We start from the raw sequence: 21,444 nt of genomic DNA, 5'->3' as shown, positions 1-21,444 counted from the left end.
TGAACTCCCACTGAACTTGCAGACTGTAAAATTCCATCAAGCTAGATGAATAAAATGAAACTATCTATACCACACACCGTTGGCTAATTTTGCTGTTGCACTGCTGACTGCTTTAAGATTTGTGGTTTTTAAATATATATATAGCAAGTTCTGCAAATATTTTTGTGTCTCAGTCAGATCAGCCTTTCCTAGAGATTTTTGTGTGAAATAAAACTGTGTAAGGAAGAAGCAGAAATAGTGATGACACAGTACTTCTGCACTTTCGAGTAAAAGTATGGAGCACTTCAGCTGTAGTTGGACTACAAATCCCATAATCCCTTACCATTGGCCATGCTGTCTGGGGCTCATGGGAATTGTAGTGCAACAACAGCTGGAGGGCACCATGCTGGCTATCTCTGATGGAAGACTTGATTTATTATAGGAAGACACTTGTTATGAACTCCTTATGTTGTGAAGTAACTGTCACTGCTGTTAATATTTGAGCAAGCTTACTTACGTTATTAGGGACGTGGGTGGCGCTGTGGGTTAAACCACAGAGCCTAGGACTTGCCGATCAGAAGGTTGGCGGTTCGAATCCCTGCGACGGGGTGAGCTCCCGTTGCTCAGTCCCTGCTCCTGCCAACCTACCAGTTCGAAAGGACATCAAAGTGCAAGTAGATAAATAGGTACCGCTCCTGCGGTGTTTCCGTGTGCTGCTCTGGTTTGCCAGAAGCGGCCTAGTCATGCTGGCTCCCTTGGCCAATAAAGTGAGATGAGCGCTGCAACCCCAGAGTCGGTCACGACTGGACCTAATGATCAGGGGGTCCCTTTACCTTTACCTTATGTTATTGACTTCTTACCACATCAGGTTAAATGCTTCAAAAATGGAAGCCAAGCTGTGAGTTTGTATGAGGCTATGATCAAAAGTGATTCTATGGAACATATTCAAATACATTCCCATCTAGGGACTGTACCTTCTTTCCCCTTCTTAGCTGGCATGGGATGAAGTCTTGTTTGAAAGCTCCACCACATCTTTCTCTCTCTAAATGGGAAGCAGCCCTCTACGGAGTCAGACCATTGGTTCAGCTAGTAGTTCTCCAGGGCTTCAGACAGCACTCTCTTCCAGTTCTACCTGGAGATGCTGGGGATTGAAACTATGACCTTCTGCATACAAACCACAACCTCTGCCAATCAGGCCCTTCCCTAAGGTGTAAAGCTTATGCAAGGAAGAAGCTCTGGGAAAAGAACAGGGACAAACCAGTTGCAATAAAAAACAATGCTGTTGCTGCATGGCATCAGCCTGATCGGTCACCCCATATAAATTGGGGGTGCCTATAAACAAGAAATTACCTGTGTGTGTTTTGAGAGGGTACAGGCTCAGTGGAGGATAGTACCATGGGCCTTCTCTTTAAGTCTGAATTGGGTCTTACAGGGTGTGTGTTTTGCAAGCAAAAGATCCTAGCTTCATTCCCAGGTTTCACCATGCAGGAAAGACTCATGCAACTGTCAGTATAAACAACAGCAGGCTAGATGGACAGATGATCTGCATTGGTATAAAGCCGTTTCTTGTTTATTCTATGTTTTTTTTACAGGAGCAACGTCACCACCTTTTTGTGTCCCTCAGAGTCAGCCAAATCAGGTAAGAGAGAAACTCCTAAAAATTAAACTGATTCAGATAACAATCTTTTATTATTATTTTCTTTAAAATTGGTATGTTATTAGTTCCTTTCTACATTTTTTCCAGAGCTCTGTACAGTTCTTAAAAGGAAATAAGCAATGTTCAATGTACAAAGTAAAAAACAGTAAACTAGAAAAATCTGGATAAAATGGAGCAAGTTGCTGGCAAGGATACAGTACAAATTAGTAATTAGACATCTGAAGTGCAATACCACTGCAGTGAGGATGAGTTAAAGAAGGAAATAAAAATACTCTATTTTAAACAAACATTATATATATATTTATATTTATATAATATTTATTTATATGTATATATTTTACAGATTAGACCCAGTGATATCTGCAGGATTGTAAAAACATATTTACAAATAATTCTTTTTTTAACATTTCATATACATCAGCACCATAGTAAAAAAACAAAACCAAACCCAAGATATTAAAGTTTGACTTTTTATTACTTGGTCCCAGTTCAAAATATTTGGAGGAAGCTTTTCAAAGATAATGGATTTTGAGGCCTCATCAAACACTAGTTCCTGTACTTTTCTGATAAAGCTGAATGTTAAATTTCATTACTCATTAGATTTTGTGCGGTTCAAAACTCCAACTTCTTAGTCTTCTTGTTGTCACCCTTTCCAGCAAAGAGTGACACTGCCCCAGAGGAGTGATGAAGACAGATACCTGGTTCCTATCTTACGCTTTTGCATGCCTATTCAGGTTTAAAAGGAGGTGGCTGTATCTCTCACCTCTTCAGCTGATTTTTGTAACCCACAGAACCTTTTTCTTGGTCTTCCAGTCCTCAGCACTAGCTGATATAATGATACCTAATTATGCTCAGAGTATTTGTGGACTAAAATCTTCTTGGGATCCTCAGGCCACAATTCTCCACTGGTGCTAAGATGAGTCCTGACTTGGCACATTGTGCACTGAGAACATGGCAAACCACTTCTCTGTTAGCAAGCTTTGCCACATGCCAAGTCCACTGATGTGCAAGCTCATTGGTCAACCTTCATGTTAGCACAAGCAGGAAGTTGCATGAAGTGGTTCTTTTAGCTCACGACATCCAACTTTCAAAGGTGTCAACAATATGTCTCCCACTAATTCCAGCGAGTTAGATGATGAGACAGTATGTGGGAGTTTCAAAATCATGTCACAAACCAGATAAAATAAATGAGGGCCTAAGTACACCTTATATGTAAATATGTGTAACTGAATCGTAATTCTCCCCCTTCCCCATTTTCCAGGAAAGTTAGCTTCTGGAGTTTGTGGTTTTAAGTGAAGTGTGGGTTGTGATTGAACCTTTCTCTGCTTGCTTCTTCTCCACTTTAAAACTATCCCTCCAAGCTGCTTCTATCCTACGGAGTTCCAAATGTGTGTTTGCTCTCGCTCCTACTCATCACCCCATCCCACCCTCTGCTTTAAATAATAATAATAATTTATTACTTATACCCTGCCCGTCTGGCCGGGCCTCCCCAGCCACTCCGTGTGGCTCCTAACAGAATATTAAAAACACAATAAAACATTGAAAACTTCCCTAAACAGGGCTGCCTTCAGATGTCTTCTAAAAGTCAGATAGTTGTTTATTTCCTTGACATCTGATGGGAGGCCATTCCATAGGGCGGGTGTCACTACCAAAACTGGAGTGTGCTAAAGAACATGGGGGAAACGGTGGCTGGGGAAAGGGACAAGTATTCCATCTCTCTGCTGTTTCTCCACTAAAAAAAGTGCTGCCTCTGAATTTGGATTTCCCAGGGATAGGGGAAATACGGAATGCACCACTGGAGTTTGGTTACATATTTGCATGTAATGTATAATCAGGCCCGAAAAAGTGACATGTGTTTAATACCAAGCCTGTATCTAAAACACAGGCAAATGGTATCATATTCAACTCCCACCAACATAAATGACTCCATTTTTTTGCAGGTCAGTTCCAGCCACACAAAACTGTGGCTTAGACAGTTCCATTTGAAGATTGATCTTTGGAACGTCGTAACTTTATGTACAACTACTTCCAGCAATTGAATGGAAGACCCTTCCTTTCTTATTCTGTTTGTCACCAACTAGTTTAGGCATCATAAAGAGCTTGGTGTTATCATGTTCATAGTAGGAAGGTTGACAAAGAGGACCAGCCAATAGAGAACGTTAAGCATAAACTTGCTTCCAACCTGTCAAAAGACATGTTGACACTGCTCCTAAATAATTTCTATGTAAGACCACCAAGAGAATTACTAGCCCCTCTCCCTTCTCCCAAAGACATCTGCCTGTCCAACCCAACCCCTCACAGGTAACACCTATTCATCTTGAATTTTCCGGAAAAGAACAAGCTGGACACCACTGTTTGCAAGTTCTTAATACATATAACCTCTCCCTTTTTAATGCCTGCTTTCTTTTGCATCTGTGTCTTTGGTAGCTGCTATCTCAGTGAGCAATATAAGTACTGCAGCCTCAGTGTGTCCTAGAGCTCTGTATTTTCCCCCATCCTTAAAAAGTGACTCAAGAGTCACTTGGTTATAGAGGAAACCGGAAACACAGGAATGGCAAACTATGTAGATGGGGACTTTCTCTGCACCCAAAGGAGACTTGATAGCACATTGAATGGACCCTTTCATCTGCGGCCATGTCTAGTTATAACCATAACCAAGCAGCCTCTGCTTGACTCCTGATCAAATCAGACACATAACTACATGGAGAAACTTGTCATTTGCTTAAACCCAGAGTTTAGCACCTGTACTGATCCCGGCCTCTCTTTCTCTTTCAGGTGCCCCTTCTTTTGTCTCGGCGCCTGTCTCTGCAATGTCCTGACACTACAGCAGTTCCAGCAGAACTGTGGTGGAAAGTTTATTGTTATGGGGCAGCCAGTGCTTGCCATGTGGAGACTACCAATCTTCTTCCATAGCCCATGGGCAGCAAGTAGCAATTTTTGGAGCCCCCTACCTCTCTCTTTGTCTTATTCCCACCTGCAGCAGTATGGGGTGGAGACTGCTGTGAGGACACCAGCAAGGCCTTCTGTTCAATGCTTTACATTCCATCCATGCCTTCCATAATCAGCCACAGATCAGCTTGCTTTGCACAGCTTTAAAAACAAAACAAAGAAACAAGGATGGACAACATCCTGCTTTCCTTTTTTCTGACCCCACAAAGGTTTGTAACTATACATATCCCCATGTGCTACGGATTTCCAAACAGCTCATCAAGTTCTTGCATCCACTCATCTCCTGGCCCACCTTTAATGATGGAATCTACGAGGTCTGTGCTGTCTGCTATACTTGGAAAGGAACCGCCAGCTCCTTCGTTGCTGTAACTATAAGATATGTCCTGAGTGGGATTCCTCTCATAGATCTGACCTTGGCTGCTCTGAGCAAAGCTACCCCCTGGTATCTGTTGTGCAGGGGACTGGTTAAAACCAGCCATAGTGGGAACTGCTTGGCTTATTGTAGGCATAACCATTGGTCTAGCTTGGTTGTTGGTTCCTTGTTGTCCAGGGAGTGGTTGCAACATTTGCCTTCCCATTGCTGGATTCAGGGTCCGTACTGTTCCACTTGTGTCCATGACAGACTGACTAATGCCTTGTGGGAAGTGTTGCTTAGGCAACCTTGGCTGAGCAGATTGCATCGGGTAAGCTGCACCATTATTGAAAGGTCCAATTTCGCCGCTAGTCCTTCCAGGGATACCTTGCAAGCCTCGTGCCTGCCAGTTCTGTGCTCCTTGCGGGACAGGCCCCATCATGTTTTGAAGTCTGGGAGCTTGTGGTCTGGGTAGAACCTGGCCCACAGGTCCTTTCATCTGCTGGTGTTGCAACATGTTTGGACCAAAGCTACTGACCATGCCAACCCCTTGTGTCGAGGTGGGCTGCCTCGGCCCCTGACTTGGGTTGTGTGCCAGGCTCATGCTACTTTGGTTTGGGTGCTGCAACATTTGGCTCATTCCTGTGTTCATATTGTACATTCCTGGCTGGCCGGCCGCTGGGCTGCTGTAGGGAGCCATCCCCATCTCAGATTGGCCAGCTGCGGCAGACATTGCGCCAGTGTTTTGTGAGGCTCCCATGGTCATCATGCTGGTGTTCTGGGACATCATTCGGGAAGTCCTCATGCTCTGAAGAGCTGCCTGGTTTCTCACTGCTGCTATATCCTGCGGGGAACCTGAAGCAGGAGAAGGAAAAATATTAAAATGTGAGCTTTGGCAATAATATTTTATTGGACGTGTGGACGCAAAGGGATCTTGGCCCCTAGGAGGTAGCTCCTATGCTAGGCACTGGGGAACAAAGCAGGAGATGGCTACTGTGCTCATACGCTTCCTGTGAGCTTCCCATAAGCCTTTGGTTGACTGCTGTGGAAATCAGGATGCTGGACTAGGAAGGCCTTTTGGTCTGATCCAGGAAGGCTCTTCTTGAGTTGTCTTGCAAAGCTAGTATTATCTCCAGATAGGGGTCTGATTGCAGTTAGCACCCAGCCTGGCAGTGAAACTTCAATGCCGTACACAGTTACCAAGGAGTAATTCCCATTGAAGCCAATGGGAAGTACATCTGAGTAGACATGTAAAGGATTGTGCTGTCAATGGTAGTGCAAAGAGGTGTCAGTGAGGTCCATAATAATGCAAGCATTAGTTAGAAATCTATTTAGCCATTTAGAATTGAAAACAAACAAACAAACAATGGCCTGACCATTAGTTATCTGAGGCACTCTTTCAAATATTTCCATTATCTTTCAGAACTAAACCCATGAAAATAGAAATGTCAGGCGCAGAGAGGCTAATCAATTTTTTTATAGCTTAGGAGGCATAAGTGAATGGATTTTCTATAGTGGTGTTACTGATTATGTCTATGGAAAGAAGAAAAATTTAGAACAGAGACGGTGTATTAACAAATCAATACTGTAAGCACATTTTGCTCCACCTTTGGACCAATGACGGGAAGCCAGAAAATCCTTTGCCTGTTAAATTCTACACCCTGGCAGATACACCCAAACTAGGTGTCTTCCTGTTGAGGAGGGATGTAGAGGGAGGAGTGGATGGAAAGGATTATTGATTTCTAGAAAGCAAATATGCTCTGGTGTTTATCATCTTTATTTAAAAATAATTAGAGGAATTTTGATTATGCCAAGAGTTCATTGTGGCACCAGCTCAATACAATGCTGAGTACACACTGCTGACAAGAGCATAGCTCTCACCTCAGTAAAAAGATACATGAAACCACTGAGAAAGAATAATATTTCTGTGAAGCGTTACCTGACTGTTAAAAAAAACCAGGAACCAACTATATCTCAGTGTCTTCCTTTGTTTCATTGATAATATGAAGCACATCCTCCAGCTTAATATAATACAAAATAACAAATCACCATTTTAACCACCAGGAGAGTGTTTTGTTTTACAGACCATGTATTTAGATTTCTCTCTTAAGGCTACACCAAGAAAAAAAAGTAAATAAAACGTACCAAGGAAACTCACAAAATATGAAAAAAGTCCTCCTCTCCATCTCTCCCCCCCCCTCAACACAATATTTATGTGTTTTGAGCAGACAGGGCTCTTCATTGGACAACATTCTAAGATTAAATTTAAAAGATGAAAACAATGTGGATTCAACTGTTTGTAGTTCCTTAATATTATCTTTATCAATAGAATTTTGTGTACACAGGATGAAAACCCCATGGAAATGAATGGGATGCTCAACACATGGAGGTCTGAGAGGGGAAGCATAGGGCCAGCAAGCATAAGGCCACAAGAAAAGCCAACTGGATCAGGCCAATGACCCATGTAGTCCAGCACAGCGCCCAACCAGATGCCTGTGGAACCCACAAGCAGGATCAAAGCACCAGAGCACTCTCCTTGCCTGTGGCTTCCAGCAATACTTATTGTATTCAGAAGCATTACTGCCTACAACCATGGGGCAGAACATAGCCATTGTCGCTAGTAACCATTAATAGCTTCTTCCTCCATGAATTTGCCTAAATTCTCTTTTAAAGTCATCTAAGTTGGTGGCTACCAATGCATCACAGCTTTACATATGAACGGGACAGACTCTGACAAATAGAGGATGTGCTGCCCTTACGTAGAGTTTCGGTTTCTGACAATCTCCTCTTGGGTTGCCTGCTCTTGCCTGCCACGTTAATAACTCTGCGTCAATTAGCAGTACAGTAAATAGAATGCATAGCTCATATCTAGCTATGCATTAGCAGGCAGCTTGTGCTCCCCAAATGCCTGCTGGGCTCTCACCTTGGAACTGATTGACCTGCTGCACAGGGTAGGGGTTCCTCTGCTGTTGCTGGAGGTGCTGCCGAGGCAGATGCGACTGCTGTTGCTGCTGCTGTTGCTGCTGCTGCAAATGCTAGAGAGAGGAGCAAGAAGAAGAAAAAGAGGTTGGTGAGCCTGCTGCCCAGCTGACTGTTGCGACTGCAGTCGGCAAGGCAAGCGGCAGAACTGGCGCTTTTCCAGCAAGGTGTTCTTGAACGACAAGTGCTGCGTCGAAGTGGCAGGCAAAGTGAGCAGCGGCCCCGTACAGATCAAGAGCCCTCCGCACACAGCGTTGCTCAGACTCCAGGCATCGACTGCCTCTCCACAGCAGCTCTCTGCTCTTCACTTGCTGAGAACTTTTCGTACTTCTGCAGGACTCGGGAAAGGAGAGGAGAGGAGAGGAGGGAACGCTCCTAGCTGAGAATCATGAACCAAACTCTGGGACCATCTAGTATTTCTGGATCTAAGTTAGTTAAGAATACGGGGCTGGTTCTTATGAGCTGGGGCAGCCCAGTTGCTGCTGCCCTGGAAGTTCCAGCAATGGAGGAACAGAAGAGCCATGTAGGGGAGGGATCTGGGATGGTGTGGGGAGAAGAATGCAACTATCAAAACAACCATGAGTATGGTTTACGCTTTCTCCTTTGGCTTTTCATGGAGGTTCAGTAAGTTAGGAATGGGAGGACTAGGTGAGGTAAATCCATTCATCCTCTAGTCCTGGGGTGGGGAACCTCTGACCCTCCAGATGATGCTGGCCTTCAACCCCCATCAGCCCTGACCACTGGTGAAGCTGGCAGAGGCTCATGGGAGCTGGACTGCAACAACTTCCAGAAGGACACATGTTCCCCACCCAGATGGGATATGTGGCTCTGTCCATTTCACCTCACCCAGTTTTTCCATTCCTAGCTTACTGAACCATCGTGAGAAGAAGCCGTGGGGGAAAGCGGAAGCTATACCAATCCCATTACAACCTCTCCTCCTCTGTGAATATGTTCCATTAGACTTCTCTCAATAAGATGGGCAGGTTCAAGCACTGTCACATCCTTATTTAATGAATAAGAATGATTACATGGTGGGGGCAGGGGAGGTAGGAAGGATGCTGCCCTGAGTGCTGGAAGCAGAGCTGCTCTTTGCTGCAAGGCCCATTTCCACCTGGCCTAGGGGTTGGGGCCCAGACTCCCCTTTAACCACTAGAAGAGGCTCCTGGGACATTGCTGGAGCAACTCTTGGGTGGGGGCAACTGACTAAAATGTTTTAAATGGTTCTAATTTTGGTTCCTCTGTTTCGTTTTTGTCAGGTTGGCGTTGGTTAAATGTTTAGTTGGTGGTTATTTAAATTTGGGTATAACTGTAAACTGTTTATTATTATTGGTGTTATTATTATTATTATTGGTTTCTATTGATTTACTGGTTTGTTTGTTGCTTGTATAGGATATTTTGTTTTTTAATGTTTGATGTTTTGTTGTGTTTTTATAAATGTTGTAAGCTGCCCAGAGTGGCTGGGGAAACCCAGTCAGACGGGTGGGATATAAATTTTAAAAAAATTAATTTATTATTATCTTGCAAGAAACAAACATGCTGGATTCAAGACTCAATCCCTGCAGACCATTGACTAAAAGTCAGAACTACTGGAATGATCCAAATCCTGGCCCAAGCAGCAGCGAAGGCTGACAGAACTGCTGCTGCAGCCACAGCTCATATCTGCCAGGGCAAGCAAATCACCGTGCTAGTCTGCAGCTGATGCCATAAAGTAGCAGCATTGAAGGTGTCTCAGGTTCAAATGGATCCTGGGCCATCCCCACAACACCTCATTTTGGGGCTTTCTCTGGGCTTCTGCCAGTGGAGATTCTGCCTGTCCTTCAGTGGCCAAAACAGAGAGCTGAACAGCAGTGGAGCGATGCAGACATCACTCCACGGCCAGAAACCTGGCAGGAAGGACAAAAGCAGGGGGTTGGATTGCAGCCTAAGTGCCAGCAGCTGAATGTATGGATTTATTCATTCATTTCTCACTTCCTTAATAGGTTGTGCACTCTCCTGCTGTACAACATCGGCTTAGGAGTACAGATAGAAGCAGATTTTGTTGCTGTTGCTTGATTACAAAAAAATGCAGGCAGTGCAGCAGTGTGACTAGCTCTCAAATCCTTGCTGTGAGGCTGTTCTCCATCTATTACTGCGAATGAGGTATCAGGCTACTGAAAAATCATTCACAGTGCCTAAAGAGATGCACTTGTGGCATACTTCAGGGATTTGTGTGGAAACCAGGCCCTGATGCGCACTTGATAATACGCCTGAGCTCAGCAGGTGTACAGAGTGGCTTCTTCACAAATGCTGCCTTACTTGTGCAGGGAGTTACACCAGTCACCACTGCACCCAGCATATGAAACATCACTTTGCAGTTCTGTGGGATTTTACTAACTAGCCGTATGGCAATTTGATCAGTTAATTAATTAAACGTAGCACAGAAGATCCCCCAGAACTTCAAGACCAGTGTTTGATGTATTAGCATGCAGTAAACAGAAACAGATGAAAAGCAAATGCTTTTCCACAGGCTTCTTTTTCACTAAGATGCTTTCACTTAATACAAATTTGGGAGTGGAAAAAGGATCCCGTTCCCCCCAAAACACTTGTTGATTCTGGGAGGCTTTTTTCACCTTCACCTAGCCAATAGCACAGTTTGCTTAACATCTGTGATCAGGATTTGTTTTTATTTAAGTTTAGGTTCTTACATTAGGAAAGTGGCCTGGTTGCTGCTGTTTCTTAATTTCTCTGTGCATGATGCTTAGGGTGTTCTAACAATGGGAGAACGGAGAAGCACAGGACACATTTTGGTGCTTGAAGTGGAACAGCAAATGCCTCCCTCAGCCAAGATGCAGAATACTCAAGGCTGGCTAAGTAATTTTGGCACCCGAAGCAGAAAAATCCCCCCAAGCACCTCTCCCTGGGAGTAAAAGTGCAATAATTATAAATCAACGACTAACCATTTGTGTTCTTTTATGACATCCCAAATCAGCTGCCAGAGGCAGCTGCTTCACTCTCCCTAATGGTAGGGCTGACACATGGGAATCGACACACCAGCATTAAAATATCAATTGGGAGAACACAGGAATGATATAGGCTATAGAAAGAATACTGGTGTGGTTCTTCCTTTCTCTTCGATCCAATGAGATCCTAACTTTAACTTTGTGGAGACATGTCATAGATGAAGTGACAACCATGCTGTTCCCATAAGCTAAGAATGATCTCCTGTGATTGAATCAAACACCTTATAGAAACAGCAGAAAATTATTTTCTAGGTAACCATAAAATAAGGAAGAGGAATGGAGATTCCTTAGAGGCATACATTCCGTTTTTCTCTGCAACATGCCATTAAAGGACCAAAGCAATTGCCTTCTGTCCCAATTACACCAGTAATTAGCATTATCGTTTATATTGCACCTTAAAGTGTTTAGCAATCCTTATCTTGTTTATCCTCACAATAGCCTTGTGATGGAGATGGAGAGAAAATGGAGAGAGCAAACTAAGAATCAAATGACTCTTCCAGAGCTGCCAGAGAGAGAACGAATCAGTGGTCCACAGAGGGAAGTGAGTTCTTCTCTAGATCTGCCTCCCTAAGCCTGTTGCCCTGCAGATGTTTTGGACAAGACGGCCGTAGCTGATGGGAGTTGTAGTTCAAAACATCTGGATGACACCATGTAAGAAAAGGCTGGAGCTCATAGCAATACACAAGTCACTGCACTATTGTGGCAGTCAGTCCCTTGCCTCATAATTGACACATGCATGACAAATGAAAGCCTAGATTACAGAAGCTGCAGGGTGCTTGTATGAACCTTATGGATTGCACTGCTTGGTTACAATTGTTGTTGGAAAGGGAAGTTGTGTTGCCTCCCCAGTTGCGTCTCTGTTCCAGGGCTGGGAATGGTCACTCAAGGCAGGCATAGGCAAACTCAGCCCTCCAGATGTTTTGGGACTACAATTCCCATCATCCCTGACCACTGGTCCTGTTAGCTAGGGATCATGGGAGTTGTAGCCTCCAAACATCTGGAGGGCCGAGTTTGCCTATGGCTGACTTAAGGTATGGAGTGAAAGGGTGAAGTACCTGTTCTGCCAAGATCTGTTGCTGTTGCCGCTGCTCTCGTAGAAACTGCTGCTTCTGCTGTTCCATCATGTGGAGCTGGGCCCTTTGCTCAATCAGCATCTGCTTCATAAGGGCAGCCTGAGGCTGTCCACCCAAGAAACTGGCATTGACCGAACTTGTGCCCACGTTACTGGATCCTGGTGGCACCGAGGACTGCATGGGACCTGTGGACCGAGACAGTCCCACTGCGTGCTGGTCCTGGACAAGGAAACAAACAAAAGCCATGTGAGGAATCATTGGGTATGTGATTAGGCTTATCTTCATTTAGTCTCAATATTTTATCCCACCCCTCCATCACATGCAATGGAACATCAAGGTGTCATACAAACACCACAATTCAGAAACAAAGCAAGATTTTAAAGGGGGGGGGGGGAGAGACAACCAGCTGATTATTTGTTTATTTTGCAAAGACACAGGTCATTACCAATCAGATGCACCAGAATGAATTAAAATTTCCACGTAGCATCTAAAGGCCACCAGGGAGGGAACCAACTGAGTTTCTAGGGAGGAGGGCTTCCAGGGTCTGGGTACCACTACAGAGTAGGCCTTCTCCCACAAATGCCAGCATGGAACAAGGCCTTCTTCAATGAGCTGAAGAAAAGTCCAGCAGGATCATTGGGGGAAGGTATCCCAGTCCCAAACCATTCATGGTTTTAAAGGTAATAACCTGAATTTTGAATCCGAGTCAGAAACAGCCCAGGAAGAAGAAGAAGAAGAAGAAGAGTTTGGATTTGATATCCCGCCTTTCACTCCCCTTCAGGAGTCTCAAAGCGGCTGACGTTCTCTTTTCCCTTCCTCCCCCACAACAAACACTCTGTGAGGTGAGTGGGGCTGAGAGACTTCAGAGAAGTGTGACTGGCCCAAGGTCACCCAGCAGCTGCATGTGGAGGAGCAGAGACGCGAACCCGGTTCTCCAGATTACGAGACTACCGCTCTTAACCACTACACCACACTGGCTCCAGTCAGTGAAGCTACTAGAAGAACTGAATCGCACAACCCAACAAATCAGCCCCAGTGGAAGCATTTTGCACCAGCTAAAGTTTCTCAGCACAGTATGTGGGGTGCTGCAAATTGCAGAAGGAGGACTCCACGCCTGTCGAGATGTTACACTTGCTGCAGGGATCGGCATCCCTATGGTGAGTTTTCCACCACCTGCTGTATTGTTTAGAACAAGTCGCCACATGAGTATTGTGAGTTTTTCTGCTTTTGAACTATATCAGTGGTGTTTCCTGGCAGGAGGGAGAGACTTGTGGTATGATGTCCAACCCACATAGTAAGCTGTTTTCAGTGAGGGTTTGGGAAAACAGTCAAGAGGTTGACATTTGCTATGGCAAAGGCAGGAATGGGTGAATCTGTCAATTTTTACTTTCTCTTACTTTCTCTTTTTTCTAGAGTTCAGGCCTGCACATTTATGCATCAGTTTATTGATTGATTTTAAATTCACCAGCATTTTAGTACAAATTTATTCTCATATACATACTTCTGCAAGCCATTTCCCCAAATACAATGCATTTTTGGATGGCATTTCATGAATATATGCATTTTCATGTACCTCCCCCCAATACACAAATTCTTTTACATTTTATTTGGTTGGAGAGCAGCATCGGAGAATTCAGGCAAGTGTGAATTCTGAAAGATAGCTGCATTTCATTCCGTGTATTGTTTCAGGAAGTGCGAATTAGGGAATTTCACATTAAAAGCACCAATCGACCTTCATTTCTCCTCCATTCCTCAGTGACTGTAAATACGTATACAGCAGTTTTCAGTTTACAAAGAAATGAAGTTCAAGGAGAGGCATGGTCCAAAAGTACAGGAGGTGGGAGAGGAGGAGGGAAGTGGATGATCAAGGAATTGTTCGGTGCAGAAGCCTAAATCCAGTTTTATTCTCTCTCTCTTTTTTGCAAGCATTGGGTGCACAGAATGCCACTTTATTGTATTCCTTCTGACACTGTATGGTATGCAATCAGATCAAGTTTAACAGTAACCCTGGCAGGTTATTAACTCATATCTGAGGAAGTATATAAGAGGTAAAAGATATATGAGGAATGGTACAGAGAGCTGGGGACAAAACCCAGGACCCCTCAAGCCAAGCTCAGTCATTCAAAGCAACGTGAGTTACGGATTCAGCAAAAAGCAAGGAACAAAAGTAGTAATTAGGGCTTACATTTTCTTGCTGGTGAGGCAACTGAACAGGGTCAGGTGGCCCCAGTTCCTCTGCACGATGCTAACCCATGTAACCTCATTATAACTTCCAGGCAAAGTGAGGTGGATGAAAAGAGATTCAGCACCTGGAGTCCAATGCCAGGGAGTTGGGTTTGAGTGCAGGGCACCACCATGATACTTTTCAGGTTAAAGAGGAGGTAGTAACATCCTTTCATTGCTGCTCGTTGCCCATTAACATGCTTTTATACCCCCATGCGCCCGCACAATCAGGATGATTAAGAGGAGACCAGCTGAAAGTGGGCTATTTTAAAACTTTAATCTGAGTAGGACTGAATGTAAGAGGAGAGCAAGGCGGTGCAAATTATACTGCAAATTAAAGGACATGTTCTTGTGAATACTGCCCCCCCCTGCACACCACGTTCCTGCCTGTTTGCCTGCGACGCTGCTGGTCCCTTTGCAGGGCTTGGCCAGAGGACTTAAGAGAGGAGGCCCGGAAAGGATCTCATTAGCAGTTCCGTCAACACAGCGCTGATCGCCTTTCTCTTCCCAGTGTAACCAATGGCGATTGTTATGCAGGAGAGATGCACCAGTAACACCCCAGGGAGGTTAGAACTTAATTATGAGCAGCCCTGGAGAGGGAAATTTAGACAGATGGATATGTATTTTTTTTTGGGGGGGGGGAGGACCAACTACTTTCTGTTACTTCCCATCCTCTCCGCTTTTGCCCTGCAAGATCCAAGTGAAAACTTGAGAACCAACTGTTGCAGCTATTAAGGCCCTGAGCAGCCGTGAAATCTACCAAAGCTTAGATTGGACATCTTACATGCTGCACAGGATGTCAGGCTACATCTAACCTCTCCTCCTAAATCCATCCACGTCCTAACACCCCAGGCAGCCTTGGGGTGAGGCGGCAGGTGTGTGAGAATCACTTAGCTGCAGTTCCTCCCGAACACCAGCAGGTGGCGTCCCAACCCTGGTCCTCCACAGCTCTGTCAACCTGGGTTGGTGACTGATTGCTGCCCTGGGCTCTTGCTCTCCTCTCCCTCTCCCTCTTTCTCCCTCCTCCTTCCCCACCCTCCCCCATGCTTGCAGATGGCTTAATCATGACTACTGTTCCCTCCTCCTCCTCCTCCTCCTCCTCCTCTCCCCATCCCCCTCAGTACTTCTGCGATAATGCTGCTAACGCAGAGCTAGGCAGTCAAGTGTTACAGCACAGAGCAGGTAGCCTGGCAACTGAGAGTATAATACCGAACAGATGGTGTTCGTACACATGATGGACATCACACACGACAGCCTGAGACAATCCAGGAATTCCCTGGTGGTTTGAGACCCTCTTTATGGAAAGAGCGGGGCGGGGGGGGGGGACACACAAAACAAAACACAAGCCTGTTGGCTGCTTTGGGGATATTTCCTACCCTCTCCCACCCAACCTGACACTGAACCACTAAACTGATTTCTTGTTACTCCTGTTTTGCTAACAGCACTAAAGGGACAGCAGTCTGGTAGTGTGCGAGGGGGACGGACGGAGGTTAAGCTTCGCGTAGCCTGAATTAATCAGGCATTATGCTGGGCCTGAGCGAGGACAGGGTTGCTTGACAAAGGAGCCACCCTTGCTTCTGCTCACAGCCGGCGCTCTCTCCTCGGTGAAGAGTCTGTCTGGGTCAGGGACGTCCCTGCGGCTGGAAGCTATGCAGGAGGTACAACAGGTAGACTCCTGTGAAACACACAAAGGGGCATTTGTAGGCTGTGCCCAGGTGGGAGCCCAGGTTATGCATTTACAGTGTTCTGGGTATGAAGAAAGAGCAGCCACACGGGAACACCTGGGAGATGGGAAGAAAAGGAGCGCCAGCCTCAAATCCTGCCCCTCATCCTCTTTTTCCAAAACAAAGAAACAAACATCTCTCCCTCTCCCACTGGTGAGAGCTGCAGGCACACACTGCAGTGCACTGCTCAGCCTCCAAATTCAATGCAATGCTGAGGGGGCTCCTGACACTTCTTCCAGGGAGCATGCTGCTCTTTACTAATGAGCTCAGGAAGCGGAGACATACCCAGGCTGTCAAATTTCCAAACACTGAACAATGCATAATCTGTGTCTGTGACGGGGCTGGGGAGAGAGAGCGCAGCAGAAGCTCCAGGAAGAGAGAGGGCGTTTTTTCTTTCTTTCTTCCTCCGAGGAGCAAGGTGGAAGGAAAGGAAGGGCTGCAAAATGCCATCACAATAGGTTTCTCAGATAAAGCAAAGCCACCCATACAAACGTCCCCTCGAGAAAGGTGAGCCAGAGTCTGACTGAATAAACAGTGGAATTATTTAACCTTTCAGAGTGCTCTGTTGTCGTCGTCTCACCGTTCCTCCTTTCCCCCAGCGCTATTCCCCAGACCTGCCCCTCCACTGCAGACAATGATTTATCGGTGAGGAAATAGGATTTCCAGTGCTAAGGTCAGAGCTGGCCGTCAGACGTTACCTTGCTCTCACTGCAAGAAAAACCTTGGGCAAGCTTCCAGAGTTCCTGCAAAGCCAGCCTAGGGATCAGCCAGAGTGATACGTGGCAGCACTGTACACCTCAACGTATCTCAAAGAATACCTTGTCCTGCAGGGGACTCTCAGATTTCATTGCCTTTAATAAGCTGCTTGTAGCTGCTATACTTCTGGAGAAGAATGGAAGGGCCTCTCCAGACTGGCGTGTGTTTGTTTTTGCAGCTGTATTCTGATCATATATAACCACCCAGGTAACTTCATGAACACAAATCATAATGAATGCTCAGTAAAAAGGATGTCCCTAAACCACATAGGCACACTTCTAAGTCAGGAGTCATCAGGGGACCCCAGCAGTCTCCTGATCAGAGTTCTCCACTGTCTTAGGTGTCAAATGAAGTGGTGGATGTCAGAGGTCTGAGTTCAAATCCCAGATTTGCTGTGCTCATGCACATGTGCAAATGCCTACATTGCAGATTCATGTAATCTGCGCACAAAGAAACAACAAGCCAACTATCAGACCAAACACAGAATCGCATGGCTTTTGCAGTTACCTTTTGCGCCCTGTTGAACGGTGAAGAGTGGAAGACAAGTAGGGAGAGGGAGGAGGGGGAAGCAAGGGACAGTATCAGAACAGATCAGACTGGGCTGCGCACAGCAACAGCCACGACAGCTCATTTCTGTGCTCACACATAATTTTTATCATAATAAATTTTAGTTGGAACATTTGCTCCTCTTCAGAGCAGTACAGGCTGAGCTGGGCAAATTGCCATCTCATGTGACGCTTGCAAAGATGTTTCCAGTGCAGAAGCTGCGTTGTGTGCTGCGGGCTAAGCCAAATTCAGCTCAGCATTGACCTGTGGGTAAACTCAAGAGTATAGACAAGCCCTCCACTGCACTGCATCGCGGATTTACTCTGCAGAATCCAGTAAAGGGAAGGCACACTCCTGCACAGGGGCCTTTACAATCTCCAGATGGGAGCCACATCGCACAGAGTTCTGGGTGGAAGTAGGTGGCAGCTTTCAAGAGAGGAATGCTTAGGGCTCAACTTACAGTTTGACAGCCAAGCAATGCCCGGCTGCCTGGGAAAGGGCAAACCATAAAGCACACAGTTATAAAACAGACACCTGGCTTACTAAGGCTCCTGGAAGCATCCTTGCACATTGCCTTGTAGTGGTTGCATGAAGGTTGGCATGGAAATAGTTTCAGTAAATATAAATAAAATCAGATTCTGAGTCGCTCTGACCTTGGTCACGATAACACAGTCACAAAGGTCCTACAAATATTTGTTGGACTGCTTTCTCCCACATTGGTCTCCCTGCAACTATAGAGATGGCCTTCCCACCACAGAAGGGCCTGCCTGGTCTTCATGTTCCTATTATGTTTATTTAAGACATTCATCTACCACTTAATCGTCAGCATTTCCAAGAAGTGTACATAAAATAAACTACACAGAATCAAACAATAAAAATAATCACAAAACCAAACAGAAGCCCCTTACACTTGACCTGAAAATGCCTGCTGGAATAAGGAAGTCTTTGTCTTATTTCAGCTGGGAGGAAGTTCCACAGGTTTGGGCCCACAGGCCTGAATGACTGACTTCTGGCAGTTGCAAGCCTTGCCTCTGAGCCGTTGGGGGACCACCAACAGAGGCTCCCCCAAGGATCTGGGTGATCAGGCAGAGATATAAGAGATCCCTTGGTTTCTAATATATCCTTCAGCTAGATGACAGACAAAAACATTCTGGTTTTCCCAGACTTGGAAACTGTTAATGTTCGCATTCAAAACAATACTGACTTCACTGTCTGTTGCAATGGAGTGCTGCTATTTTGTTGTGTTGGTTTGCATGCTTCAGTTTATCATTTTCTACATTTTAATTTCACTTTTATTGTTTCTCACTATTTTGTTTTCTCCACTCTGGGAACATAAACGTATGCTGAAGGTGTAGAATGAAAATTATGCAAATAAATACACACCCACCCCCTCCTCATGTTGCATCTGGTAGAAATCACACAGCCCAGTAGGATGTGTTCAGAAGATGCTTGGAAGTACACCTCACAGTTTAACGAGCAAATGAAGAAAAAGTGCTCTGAAAGGGAACCAAAATCTATGTTCCCCAGTCTTAAGTAATTCTAGTTGTTGCCCAGGAATAATAGTGACAGTTAGGGAGTAATATGGATACCTAGAAAAGCACAGCTGCTAGAGACACTCAAACTGTCAGAGCATGCAAAGAATATTAAGGGAGGAAGCCCACCAAAGATCAAAGAGAGGTCTTGAAAAAGCAGAAACCTGCCTTGTAAGCTCTTTGCTGTCATGAACGGGGAGAGTTCGCATCACCCATGCTGGCATCTTTACAAAAGGTTATAAACTGAGACTATTTAAACGCTAGAGGGAACACGCTCAGAGTCTCCTTTTGAAACCAGCTCAGGTGTCAGGGATGGAGCTGTCTCGTGACAGGTTGTTTTGCCTTGTCTTGAAAATTAATTTCTGCTCTTAGCTGTGGCATCTCCAGCATTGCACTTCCCTGAGCTCCTTTTCACCTTCTCCTCAGTTTCAAAGGGGGGAGAATTTAATCTTTTTCAACGTAGCGTCTGAGCATCCCCACACTGCAGAATTCATGTGTGTGCCTTATAAATCTCAGCAGCACCCTGAGATGGAGAGCAAATGTATGTGAAGCAGAAGGAAGGGATGTGGAAGGGGGGGGGGAGAGTGAAGAATCAGGGAAGAGGAGAAGAAATGGCAGCTGACTTACAACCTTTCTGCACAGCCAGATAAAGCTGCACCTGGTTTTGTGGGTGGGAGACTTTCTGCTGGCTCAGAGAGGAGACAGATAGCAGTAGCAGGGCTGTTGCTGGGGGGGGGGGCGGAGAGGTATCAGCCTCCCATGTCTCCTTCTGCTACAGCTGGAAAACAGCAGCCTGTTGGAGGAGCCAGGAAGTTTGGCCGGTCATCCCTGCACATGAAGAGGAAGAACTTCCCCACATCTTTAGCTGCTGCTGGTGGTTGCTTTTGCAGGTGGGGGGCGGGAAGAGCCTATTTATGTGAAGGCCACTGTTGTTGATGGGCCAGCCCAGTAAAGGAGTGTGGTGAGGGCACCCTCTCTGGGCGATTAGTTGTGGGCAAGTTGGTGGGGGGAGAGATATGAGAGTTAACCCGGCTTCCCAGGGAGAGCACTAAGGGGCTGCATTTGCGGTGAGAGGATGAATGCAGCACATGAATGCATATTCAGTGGGACTGGCAGGTCCTTCCTGATTTTTGCTATTGTTTTGTTTGATTTGTTGCTCCGTTGTACAGTGGTACCTCGCAAGACGAATGCCTCGGAAGACGAAAAACTCGCAAGACGAAAGAGTTTTTCGTTTTTTGAGTTGCTTCGCAAGATGGATTTCCCTATGGGCTTGCTTCGCAAGACGAAAAACGAAAACGTCTTGCAAGTTTGTTTCCTTTTTCTTAAAACCGTTAATACCCAGGGTGACTTCGAGGAGCAACTCATAGCACGCGGTGTGGTAGCCTTTTTTGAGGTTTTTGAAGACTTTGGTGATTTTGAAGACTTTGGTAAACCGTGCTTCGCAAGACGAAAAAAATCGCAAGACAAAAAAAAAGCAAGACGAAAAAACTCGCAGAACGAATGAATTTCGTCTTGCGAGGCACCACTGTATCCTTTGTTTGTGTTGATATGCATAACCATGTCTACTCAGAAGTAAGTCATAGAACTGAAGTGTGGTAAGGGACCTCCAAGGGCCATCTAGCTCAACCCCCTTGCAATGCAGGAATCACAGCTAAGGAATCCCACACAGACAGCCATCCTTACTCTGCTTAAAAGCCTTCAATGAAGTCCAGGCACTGTAAACTGAGCCTGGGTGTTTAAGCTAGCTTTCCTCAACCTGGTGCACATCTGTGCTGACAGGAGTTGCCGTCCTAAACGGCTGGAAAGTTCCAAGCTGAGAAAGGCTGCATTGATGGACAAGTGCTGCTGTCCACTCACAGTGGCGCCAGGTTCTGTCCTCTCACGGGCATTTGGGTTTTACTTCGCGCCTCCTTCCTCCCATTGCCAAACAAGGTGAAACTGAGAAGAGGGATGACTCCTATGGAATGCAGTGGGCTTGCTCCCAGGTAAGGAGAGTTAGAATTGCAAACAGACTGATTACTACATTTATACTTTGCCTTTTCTTCCAAGGGGGTCAAGGGGGCATATGTGGTTCGATTACCCCCTACTTTATCCTCACAACAAAGGAGGTGGAAAGGAAAACTTGCAAATTCATGCCTTTCCCCTGCTTTTAAAAGAAATGGTTTTGCTCAGAGTAGACCCATTGAAATTAATGAACCTTTCTAAGTTAGATCCATTAATTTCTGTAGGTCTGCGCCACGTAAGGCTCAGTTAAATACCACCTACTGGTATTTAGCATAGAAGCTAAGAGACCACACTCTGAACAAGAAACTCATTTTGCTGCTTGCAGCTTAAAAAGAAGAATAGGGGATATCGTAAACAACTGACTTATGCTGTGAATTCACTAGGTGGTCTTAAGCAAGCCCGTCTCAGCCTCGTGCCTGTCTCCCATCTGCCACACGAGAAAAAAAATCCTATTGATGTACCATATAGTGTTGTTGTAACAAAGATAATGTATGTGACGCGCAGTGAACTTTGAAACATACCATATAAATGGTACATCCTTGCTTTGTGCAGATAATCCTTGGAGCTCTCCTTGCTGCTGCAGAGATCAATGACACTTCAGAGTAGGTTTTAATCTGAACTTCGTATTTTTAAATGTGCCCTCCCCTTCCCTGGTGCTTCTGTTTCCTTCT

General features: G+C 45.4%; 1 protein-coding gene and 1 long non-coding RNA gene across 6 annotated transcripts in view; one reads left to right on the top strand and one right to left on the bottom strand.

Moving 5' to 3' along the window:
- The window catches only part of LOC308485914, a 33,365-nt gene extending 31,752 nt beyond the window's left edge, over positions 1 to 1,613 (top strand). The window contains exon 3 of the long non-coding RNA XR_013990855.1: positions 1,572 to 1,613. This is a non-coding gene — a long non-coding RNA (uncharacterized lncRNA). The remainder of the gene's footprint in view (positions 1 to 1,571) is intronic.
- Positions 1,614 to 1,649: 36 nt separating this feature from the next.
- The window catches only part of MAML3 (mastermind like transcriptional coactivator 3), a 266,582-nt gene continuing 246,787 nt past the window's right edge, over positions 1,650 to 21,444 (bottom strand). For 4 of the 5 annotated variants that reach the window (XM_081021873.1, XM_081021875.1, XM_081021876.1 and 1 more), the window contains 3 exons: positions 11,971 to 12,207; positions 7,861 to 7,972; positions 1,650 to 5,792 (listed from right to left, as the gene is read on the bottom strand). In XM_081021873.1, the coding sequence (XP_080877999.1) occupies positions 4,822 to 5,792; positions 7,861 to 7,972; positions 11,971 to 12,207 (1,320 nt within the window). In that variant the 3' untranslated portion in view covers positions 1,650 to 4,821. The remainder of the gene's footprint in view (positions 5,793 to 7,860; positions 7,973 to 11,970; positions 12,208 to 21,444) is intronic. The other variant, XM_081021874.1, reaches the window with a different exon arrangement.

The sequence above is a fragment of the Podarcis pityusensis genome, assembly GCF_964106645.2.
Source record: "Podarcis pityusensis genome assembly, chromosome: 9".
In the NCBI taxonomy this organism is placed as follows: Eukaryota; Metazoa; Chordata; class Lepidosauria; order Squamata; family Lacertidae; genus Podarcis; species Podarcis pityusensis.
This window is presented reverse-complemented; position numbering and strand designations above follow the sequence as displayed.